At 40.8% G+C, this 11,159-nt stretch overlaps 1 protein-coding gene across 3 annotated transcripts; it reads left to right on the top strand.

Annotated features, from left to right (window-relative positions):
* The first annotated feature begins 546 nt into the window (after positions 1 to 546).
* On the top strand, positions 547 to 11,159 carry LOC123087303 (CSC1-like protein RXW8). 3 transcript variants are annotated; one of them, XM_044509294.1, is made up of 14 exons: positions 547 to 787; positions 880 to 966; positions 2,148 to 2,223; positions 3,246 to 3,298; positions 4,563 to 4,921; positions 5,552 to 5,698; positions 5,926 to 5,989; positions 6,092 to 6,301; positions 7,995 to 8,186; positions 8,276 to 8,574; positions 8,984 to 9,260; positions 9,412 to 9,687; positions 10,120 to 10,353; positions 10,531 to 11,159. In XM_044509294.1, the coding sequence occupies exons 5-14, from the start codon at positions 4,641 to 4,643 to the stop codon at positions 10,849 to 10,851; spliced, it is 2,301 nt and encodes a 766-aa protein (XP_044365229.1). In that variant the 5' UTR covers positions 547 to 787; positions 880 to 966; positions 2,148 to 2,223; positions 3,246 to 3,298; positions 4,563 to 4,640; the 3' UTR covers positions 10,852 to 11,159. The 3 variants fall into 3 exon arrangements, with proteins under 3 accessions (XP_044365229.1, XP_044365228.1, XP_044365230.1); XM_044509293.1 differs by lacking the exon at positions 3,246 to 3,298; XM_044509295.1 differs by lacking the exons at positions 3,246 to 3,298; positions 6,092 to 6,301.

The raw sequence follows: 11,159 nt of genomic DNA on the forward strand, positions 1-11,159 counted from the left end.
ATGTATATTTTACTTATGCTGGGTTTGTTTGTCTTTATTATTAGTTTGGTCACCGACCGCCGACCGACGTATGGCTAAAACCATGTACAAAGCGCGTGGCCGTCAGTTTATTAATATGTGCGGACGTTCATAGATGTGCGCATGGCATTTTAATATCAGGGTTTTCCATCATCGCATTTTCAAAATTCCAAAGATAATAAATGGCTAATTTTTTTTCTAATAACTCGTTCATCCTATCCCCGCATCTTCAAAATCCCGCGAATCAAAATGCCTAGAAAATGCCTAGAAACAGTGATGGTGTTCTTTCAATCTCCCATAAAGAAAGTTATGTTGTTTCAATTCCCCCTAGAAAAGTCATATATTGTTTCACCAACTGAAAGAAAAGCAGTGATATTCAGTTTCCTACGTGGCTGCAGCAACGGCTCAGAAGCCAAACCTTGTTCACCACTTTTTCCGGTAAGAACCAGAAGAAATCTTTCTCCCGTGTCTTGTTTGACTCCTCCTCGCTAGTCGCCACACAGTCGTGCGCTTGGGTCGCTTTCCCTTTTCTCCCCCCACCCACCCATTCCTTCCCGTCGAAACTTCCACCTCGGAGTCCACCGACTCCTCTCACCATCGCCAACAACTGCTGCCTGCTAGCGTATAACCATCGCTCTCCAATCCCCACCCCCATCCACCAGCACCCCAATCCGTCCAATCCCCGCCCCATTTCTCCCCATTCCGGCGGCGGCGCCGTCGGACCGGCCGCTCGCGGCGATCGACTGCGGCCGACGGCTCCGGGCTCCCGGTATCTCTCGCCCCCCCTCTCTCCCGCGCGCGTGTCTGCGGGTACTCGTTTTCTGAATTTTTTGTTGTTGCTTCTGGTGTTTGATGGCGCAGGGTCTGGACTCTGGAGGAGGAGTCGAGCGGCATTGCTGGATTCGGCGGCAGTCGTCGAGTCGGAGGAGGCGCCTGACTGGCTGGCAGGTGAGCAATGCTCTTCGTGTGGTTAAAAGTCGGGCGCGGCGGGGGTCGAGTCTAGCAGACGGATTTGGTTGTTAGTTGTTGGTTGTTTGTGTGTGGCTTGCCAATCTGAGTGATAATAATACTGTGTGTGGTGATCTGAGTGCACTCCCGGCGTTTGATTTTGGTTCGATTCGATGCGCGTTTTGGATTGGGCGAGGTGTTTCTTAATTTGGTGGGTTAGGTGATTGGGCTATTCTAATCTTAGCCTTCTGCCACGCTGGGACAACCTAATCTGTATGTATGTTGAGTTAAGTAAGACGCCATGGAGTCTCTCCCTCCCAGTCGATGAACTGGGTATTTCAGTCAAAGGGACAAGAAAGAGCAACTGAATTTGGGTGACAATCTAATATTAGGATGCCAAATTGCGGCTGGCCGATGGAACGCCTGAACCTAACCTATATGCTATGTTCAGTAAAGCAGATGCTGTGGACACTTCTAGTTGATCAACTCTTTGTTATATTCCAGTCCAGTCAAAAGATGGAGAATGAAACCGGCCTTCTGAACCCGAACCAAAGTGGTCAGGGGATTGGCTGTTTCTAATCTTAGCTTGCGACACTGCGGATAGATTGAGTGCCTGAACCTGTTCTGTATGTTGAGTGAACTAGACATGATAAACTGGTTGGTTCAGTCAAAAGAAGAAGATAAAATAATTGGATTTGGGTGATGTTCTAATATTAGGACGCCACGTTGCGGGCAGATGGAATGCCTCAACCTATGTGTTCAGTAAAGCAGATGCTACGGGCTCTTCTAGTCGATGAACTGTTTGGCTTTTGAAGCTGAACAAACAGTATGAACTCTGAAGTATTTAAGGGCCTGTCCAAGTGTTTAAACAATTTTCTGGCTGTCAAGTGAAATTGCTTAACTCACTGACAATGGCCAGATTTGTTTATCCTTTAGATTCTTCATTCATGTCTCCCATGGGATCTGTCAGATATATATATTCCATTCTGTACTCTTTTACACTACAGTCAACCTCTTGCATCTAAGATTCACAGCTTTGTTTTAATCAAGCACTTCATCTGCTCCAGTTATGTACTGATAAATAATGAAGCCACCTTGCTCCTTCTATTTGAACTTACAATGGATTCACTTTGTCTTTGCCCCATGTTAACATTTTCTTCATGTGGCGTTTAATTACGTAGGGTTTGGAGGAGGAATCAAGCTGCATTGCTGGATTCGGCGGCACTCGTCGAGTTGGAGGAGGTGTCTGACTGACAGGTGAGTAATACTCTTTGTGTGGTTAAAAGTCGTGATGAGTCGGGCCTGGTAGATGGATTTGGTGCTATGCTTGTTAGTTGTCTATGCGCGGTCTGCCAATCTTAGTAATATTGTGCATGGTGATCTGGCGGGAGATGTCTGAGTGCACTCCTGGTGTTTGATTTTGATTCGATGCGCGTTTTGGATTGGGCGAGGTGCTTCTTAATTTGGTGGGTTTGGTGATTTGGCTATTCTAATCTTAGCCTGCTGTGACGCTGGGACAACCTAATCTGTATGTATGTTGAGTTAAATAGACGCCATGGAGTCTCCCTCCCAGTCGATGAACTGGTTGTTTCAGTCGAAAGAAGAGGAAAGTGCGCCTGGATTAGGGTGATAATCTATTAGGATGCCACGCGGCGGCCGATAGAATGCCTGAACCTGACCTGTATGTTATGTTCAGTAAAGCAGATGCTGTGGACTCTTCTAGTTGATCAACTCTTGGTTATATTCCAGTCCAGTCAAAAGATGGGGAATAAAACTGGCCTTTTGAAGCTGAACCCAAGTGCTTAGGCGATTGGCTGTTTCTAATCTTAGCCTGCGACACTGCGGATAGATTGAGTGCCTGAACCTGATCTGCATGTTGAGTGAACTAGACGTGATAAACTGGTTGGTTCAGTCAAAAGAAGAAGATAAAATAGTTTGATTTGGGTGATATTCTAATATTAGGACGCCACGTTGCGGCCAGATGGAATGCCTCAACCTATGTGTTCAGTAAAGCAGATGCTATGGGCTCTTCTAGTCGATGAACTGTTTGGCTTTTGAAGCTGAACAAACAGTATGAACTCTGAAGTGTTTAAGGGCCTGTCCAATTGCTTAATTCACTGTGACTCGTTGACAATGACAAGATTTGTTTATCCTTTAGATTCTTCATGTCTCCATGGGATCTCTCAGATATGTATTCTCTTTTTAAAAGTTTGTCAGATATATATTCCATTCTGCACTCTTTTACACTACAGTCAACCTCTTGTATCTGATATTCGCAGGCTTTGTTTTAATCAAGCACTTCATTTCCTGCAGTTATATATAGAAAATAGAGGTGAGATCTGCATCATGCATGCAGGAAAAGGGTGATGATGCTTGCATAGTTACAATGCAGTAACACAGCTTGGGCTAAATGCACGCACATACACAAATTATATAGCTTTAAGACTTTAACTAATTGGCATAATCTGCAGGGCCACCTAAGCTTTCTTCCAGACCTAGTTTTGGGTGAGGATCCATATTTTGTTTGGCCAATATTCTTTCCGTCTTGGGTACTCAACCTTGATAGAAAGTTTTTATAAACATATGTACAAATAATTAGGGGCTTTCTTTGTATCCACAATAATTATTCAGATAACTACTTGAGAAAATATATAATACTTTGAAATTTAAATCCCACCGCATCTAGACCCATTTCAAATCTCAATTTCACACTGAAATCCCCCCAATCTACCTAGCAGCCACTTGTTCCCACCTCATTACAGGCTCCTGCAGTCGCCTTTGCACGCCTACACTCTTGTCTCGTATTTCGGTGCCCCCTACTGTTCAGTGTTCACCATCCATGGCAGGTTAATATTTTCCCAATAAAGAAAGATGCTTGTCATCTGAGCCATATTCGTTGGGCTTGATTTGAGTTTGGATCTGAACTATATTTTTTCTACTATAAATCTTCCCCTGCCTAATGCCAGTTATTTTGCTCCAAAATTTGTTACTCTTGTTTGAATATTTGCATGTCCTTAGCAATTGATGCTTCTACCATTCATTTAGCATCGCCCAATCTTCTTTTATATTGGGCTGCTCGCTTTAAGTCAATCACGTGGGTTTGATTTTTCAGTCTTTGTAAAATTGATCTGTTTGACAAGAAAATAAAACAGAAAAGTTCAATATTAATCTGTAGTATTTGCTCAATATTCAAGAGGGTTTCCTGTTAGTTCTACTCTTCTTTGTCTTCACCAAATGCAATGGAATTGGCCAGCATGTGACTGTTTTTAGGTGGTGCATACTCATGTTTTAGTTTCTTTTGTGCACAGTGGTAAAGCTGCTGCCTTGTGACCATGAGGTCACGGGTTCAAGTCTTGGAAACAGCCTCTTACAGAAATGTAGGGAAAGGCTGCATACAACAGACCCAAAGTGGTCGGACCCTTCCCCAGACCCTGCGCAAGCGGGAGCTAATGCACTGGGGCTGCCCCTTTTATACTCATGTTTTAGTTTCTTTTGTGCACATTGGAAGAATGTGAATGCAGAATTAATTCAAGATAAAGTCTGTAAATCTTATATATATGTTATATGAAATTTCATAACCCAATTTTTTCTTGCAGGCGCCAACAGAGCTATGAAATATTTTGTATTCAGATGACATAAGGAGTATTGAGTCTTGTATATTTGTTTAGAAAGAGATGAAAGTTGGTGCTCTTCTGACCTCTGCTGGAATCAACATTGGTCTCTGTATACTTTTTCTGTCATTCTATTCCGTTCTGAGAAAGCAGCCACAGAATGTTAAGGTCTATTTTGGGAGAAGGATTGCTGAGCAGCATAAGCGGCTCCGAGGGGCTTTTATTTTGGAGAGATTTGTTCCATCCCCTAGCTGGATTGTGAGAAGTCTGCAATGCACGGAAGATGAGATCCTATCTACTGCTGGGTTGGATGCAGTTGTTTTCAATAGAGTTCTAGTATTTAGGTGCATACATTTTTACTTTTGCTTTCTTTGCCTCTGCAATATTTACTGTTTGATGTTTATGATAGATATCTTTTGAGTTGTGCCGAGTAGAAGGTTCACTTTTGAAAATAGCAACATGCCGATTTGATTTTTAAGCTATATTGCTTTCATTCTAATCATTGATATGTGAGTGACATGATTTTCCTCCTTAAAACTAGAAAAATTCAGAACATTTTAATATGAAAACCCAATAAGAAAATCGAATTAACTTTGTATAATTGCAGAAAAATAGGAATGTGATCTGATATCTTAATGTAGAGATGATAGAAACAATAAACTTAATAAATTTAAGCACCTCCTAGATCAAAATGAAACCGGTAGACTTAACTGGTCAAATGGACAATCTGAGGGATGTTTGTTACAGTTTAGTCCAATTTAATTACTTCTGTGTCCACAAGCATTATTTAATCGCCACCATTCTTGGTAGATGTGGGTTTCTTCGTTTTACAGATGATGTAAACATCCGTATACTAAAAGGAAACATTATTATATTAGAAACCTCTTTGCTATACTCCTGCTTATTGTATATCCTTCCACTTCATAGTTCCAACATCCAAATTCAGTTAGCTGATGTATGTTTTTTTTCAACAGCATACGCATATTCTCATTAGCTGCCATTCTTTGTTTATTTGGAGTTCTCCCCTTGAATTATTTTGGACAAGATATGCAGCATGAACGGATTCCTTCAGCATCATTGGAGACATTTACAATAGGAAATATGAAAGAGAAATCAATATGGTGAGCAATTGAGCTTCTCTTATTTGGTTATGAGGAGGCTAACTTGGTTCATTGAATATGCCATCTTATATGTTTCATCTTTTGTTTAGCTGATTTATACCTTGTTCCGGTGTTACCTATGATCTAAGTTATTAGTTCTGTGTTTGTTGTATATACTGGTCACGTAATCATTTAGGCAGTTTTCTTTGGAACTTATACTCTTGGATTTTGTTTGGTCATAACTGCAGGCTCTGGGTCCATTGCGTCGTGCTGTACATCATATCTGGTGTAGCTTGCTTTCTTCTATATATGGTACGCATCAGTAATTTTACCTTTCAAAATTACTTAAATGTTCGTTTACCTTAATCTTCAGGAACCTTATTTGTAAAAAAAAATCCTACATTGTTGCTTTAGGAATACAAGCATATTGCTAGACTGAGGTTGCTTCATCTTGTTCGAACAACGACCAACCGTAGCCACTTTACTGTCCTTGTCCGTGGGATACCAAAGTCAACTCATGAATCATTCAACAACGCTGTTGAGAGTTTCTTTACAACGTACCATGCACCGAGTTACCTATCCCATCAAGTTGTTTATAAAGTTGGTAAACTTCAGAAGATAGTGGTAAGCAATATCTCATCAAGTTATGTGATTCTGATATGTGGACTTTACCAACTTTCTATTCTCTTTTGTGGAAATGGAATGCTGCCGCCAGAGATTCCTGATTAAATATTGTTGTACTTATCTCCGCACTATCCCGTAATAATGAAATATTAAAACTGTTTGATAGCCACTGATAAACAAAAGTAGATCAGTGGTAGTCTGGTAGAGCACATGCACAAGCATTGTACTCATGGCAAGTCAAGGCAGCCCAGGGGTGCCATGGCGATAGTTAAGCGTTAAACAAAAATAATATATCATATAGCAGAAAACGTGAAACTATACCTCATATTGTTTTTCCATAAGCCTCCCAACAAGGGGAGCCGGATTCCACTATAAGCATAATGAACAGAGTTTTATTTCAAAACGAAAAAGAAACAAAAACTAAAAGAAATAAAGTCCAGGCAACCAGCTACAAGGAATTAACCAGACCAGGCCACCACCCAAAAGACCTGAACACAAACAGCCAAGGTTCTTAGCAAAACAGACGCTAGCACCAGCACAAAACAAAGTACTACAACCTTGCATCCCAGGATCCCACATAGCACCAAATGAGCTTTTTCAATAGGTACCAAAGTTACTGGCGGTCGTCCTCTCCTCATCCAGACTGACCACCTTCATATTCTTCCTCCGCCTCTGCAATGCTAAGAAGAGTATTGTTTGGAGAGGCACGGGCAGCTTCATGAGTCCTAACAGCAGAGCTACGGATCGCCGACGCCCCATCCAGCAGGTTTTGCTTATCACTATCCTTGATATTAGGAGATTTAGAACTTAAATAACAAGAAACATCAACATAAAGGCAGCACCAGTTAACATCAATTAGCAACTAGCAAGTCCATACCATAGGACAACTATACAGCAAAGAGCAAACTAATACGTTGGTAGCATCTATCATGACCTGACATGACTTCAACACATGCCCTCAAGCCTCAAATCATTTTGTGTAGATTATGGAAAGTCTTCTTTCAACTTCACTGCTTCAACTTCGTCCTCCTCATCTGTATGTAGTTACATGGCTTTAAACATCCCTGTGTTTAAGTAGTGGTGATCTCTTCACTAGGACTACTTGTCACCAATAATATTTTGCAACACGCAGAATCGTTGTACTCCCTCCATTCCAAATTACTCGTCGCAGAAATGGATGTATCTAGAACTAAAATACATCTAGATACATCCATACCTGTGACAAGTAATTCGGAATGGAGGGAGTAGTTTTTTTAGAGCAATGCAAACCACCTTTATGGAACCAGCAAAGCAGGACTATAATTACCATAAAGCACTGCCAATGAGATTACAAGAGGCCGGTGAGCTGTTTGACCAGCACCATCTTTGCATATTGCTATTGGCTTGTCTAGAGCATCTCTCTGGCGGAATTCTTAAAACTCATGCTAAGCTCTTTGCGTAATCTCTGTAGTGCAACTGCACAGGACAATATGTCGAACTGAAATTCAGAATAGGCTCCTTACAAGTTTTAAGTGTACATGTATTTCTTTTTGTTGGGTAATTCAAAACTATTATACATGCAACGCATGCTTTTGTGATGCAGGATCATTCGTATATCACGGGGGAACTTTTTTCAGATCTTTGAATCAATACCCTCATTGCATGTTCATAGTACTATCTGTTTGTAGTGATAGCTTATATCCTTACTTTTCAGACGGGTGCGAAGAAGGTTTATAGGAAGTTCAAGCATTTTAAGGGTACCACAGTCGATCAGACATGCAGATCCGTGACATATCGATGTTGTCTTTGTGGGGTGTCATCAAATTCGTTCCAGTTGTTGCCCACTGAAGAGCAAGAAAGGGAAAAACCTTGTGTGAAAAATTCAAACTTGAACTTACCTGCCGAGGTAAACTAGCTATCATTTGGTTCTTTGCTTACTATTATCCTCACTGAATTATTCTAATCTACTAATTTAATTGTGCTCACCGAATACAGGAATGCTCTGCTGCTTTTGTATTTTTCAAAACGCGGTATGCAGCGCTAATTGTATCCAAAATTCTCCAGACATCCAATCCTATGAAATGGGTCACTAGTCTGGCCCCAGAACCTAAAGACATGTACTGGTCAAATCTTTGGTTACCGTACAAGCAGCTTTGGATTCGCCGCATAGCTACACTTCTTGGTTCTATTGTTTTTATGTTCATTTTTCTTGTACCTGTGACATTTATACAAGGTCTAACTCAGCTGGAACAGCTGCAGCAAAGGCTCCCTTTCCTGAAAGGGTTATTGAAAGGGTAAGCAATCTTAACGCTTAGAACTCACCTTGTTATTATTAAATGCAGGGTCTAACTCAGCCGGAGCAGCTGCAGCAAAGGATCCCTTAATTTGTATTGACAATACAATGTGCGTTAATCAAAATGACTCAATTTGTTAGTAGGATTTAATCTAGGGTTGAGTATCCGAGATAACATTCAATTATGAGGCCTTCCCTTTCTCTAAAAAAGCTATCACAATTATGGCGGTGGTTCAAATTAATAGGTATAGTTTTGAGGCATATAGTTCATATTTTTTCGGTCCAATTCATGATCTAGGAATGCGCGCGTGCCTTATAAACCGGACGGGTGGGAGTACTGAAGTGTGGAGATATTGCAGTCTTTAATTTATCATTACAGCAAAATTTAACGATTATTAATTCTCCTGCAGGAAAATCATGACCCAGCTAGTAACTGGATACCTTCCCAGTGTGATCTTGCAAATATTTTTATATACTGTCCCCCCGACCATGATGCTATTTGCGACACTAGAGGGACCTATTTCTCACAGTGAAAGGAAGAAAAGTGCCTGTTGTAAAGTATTATACTTCTCCATTTGGAATGTCTTCTTCGTCAACGTCCTATCAGGTTCTGCAATTAACCAACTTAACGCCTTATCAAGACCAAAGGACATTCCAATGGAGCTTGCGAGGGCAATTCCTTTACAGGTGAATCACATATTTATGTTCTGTTGTTTATGAAGGTGCAAAATATAAATATTTAAGTAGGTATATGCAGTGTATTTATTTGTTTTTAGGTTGAGTTTCTCCAGGTGCTCACTGCATTTTATTGATGACTTCTTTTTTACTTCCATTTCAGGCTACCTTCTTTACCACCTATGTTCTGACTTCAGGATGGGCTAGTCTGTCGTCGGAAGTTATGCAACTCTTTGGCCTTATTTGGAACTTTGTAAGGAAATATATTCTGAGAATGAAAGAAGATAGCGATTTTATCCTCTCGTTTCCGTATCACACTGAACTACCAAAAGTTCTGTTGTTTGGACTATTGGGCTTCACATGCTCTGTGCTAGCACCTCTGATCTTGCCCTTTTTACTACTCTACTTCTTTCTTGCCTACATTGTGTACCGAAATCAGGTGAGAAACTAGATATAAACTTAAAACATTTAATTTGTTTGTAAACGAAGTTGTTATTTGAAGTCCTCATGCATAATTTGGTCTATAATTATGAATGAATAAAGTAAAAAATATATGTTCGAATGTGTATGCGATCATTTTGTCTGAAATTATTCTTTTATAATGGGCGAAATTTGAATTTGATAAATCCTCGTGTGCTAGCTCCATTTTAGGTGAAATGCAATCTTTGTCTTGGATATACCATTTGATCTGTTTTCTCTGGCCTTGTATAACTTTATTGTGGTTAGATATCTTTTAGTTATTTAACCTGAGTTTTAGGGTAACTCAAACCGTTTTTCCTAGTTCGTGATTTTGTTTACACTACATAGTATTCGTGGAAGAATGTCCTCTGTGCTCCTATAACCTAATGGGTTGGTAATTTATCATTTTCAGTTCATCAATGTTTATTGCACAAGATACGACACTGGCGGTCTATATTGGCCAATTGCGTACAATGCAACAATATTCTCTCTGGTGCTCACCCAGATCATCTGCCTTGGTGTCTTTGGCCTTAAAGAATCCCCAGTAGCTGCAGGCTTCACTGTACCTCTTATCATCATCACTCTTTTATTCAACCAGTATTGTAGAATGCGTCTTCTGCCGTTATTCGGGACTTTCCCTGCACAGGTTAGTATGATTTCTTTAACAATTGGTAGAATTTAACCTATACATACAGAATTGGAGTCTGTGGGGATCAACTATTTAGGTATATAGGATCTGTTTACAGAGGGATTAGTTACTTGAAATGGATCCTGTTATATATATAGTTTTCACTTGCCATTATTTGTTGTTGGACACACGCAGGTTTTGATAGACATGGACAGAGAAGACGAGCAATCGGGCAGAATGGATGAGATTCACAAGGGCCTTCATTCCGCTTACTGTCAGTCCACCGATACGGAATCAGCCGATGACATATCTCTGGAAAGAGTTCAAGCTATCAGTACAACAGATGAAGATGGCAGCGGCAGCTCAGGTGAACCTAGCGGCAAAGAAAGCGTCGGACAACCAGTAACTGACTTGTCTCACCCGACACTGAAAGGGCTCCCCGTTGAGCGGCTATGGCGCGCGGTGAGATCACTCGGTTTCATGATCAGATTGCAGAAGAGAGGCGTATCAGCGTAAGCCGTGGTTGGTGAATGTACAAACTGCATACAGTGTGCACATAGAACAACACAGAGACACCAAGATACACACATACGGATATTACGCTGCTCCAAGGAAAAAAGAATGGAGTGTCACCTGTTTTTCTTTTCTTTTGAAAGTCGATGTGTTTGCCTGTTTGGTTGCAAGGGTGCAAGCAATTTTGTGTTTAAATCGATGCCTGCGCGACTTTTCAGGCCATTTGTGGCCATGATGCACGGACCCTTGAATTGCTTGCTGCGGCTTTGCTGCATTGTAACCTCGGTTAAACAAGTTGTTGTGTCTGGTTT

The sequence above is a fragment of the Triticum aestivum genome, chromosome 4A, assembly GCF_018294505.1.
Source record: "Triticum aestivum cultivar Chinese Spring chromosome 4A, IWGSC CS RefSeq v2.1, whole genome shotgun sequence".
NCBI lineage: Eukaryota > Viridiplantae > Streptophyta > Magnoliopsida > Poales > Poaceae > Triticum > Triticum aestivum.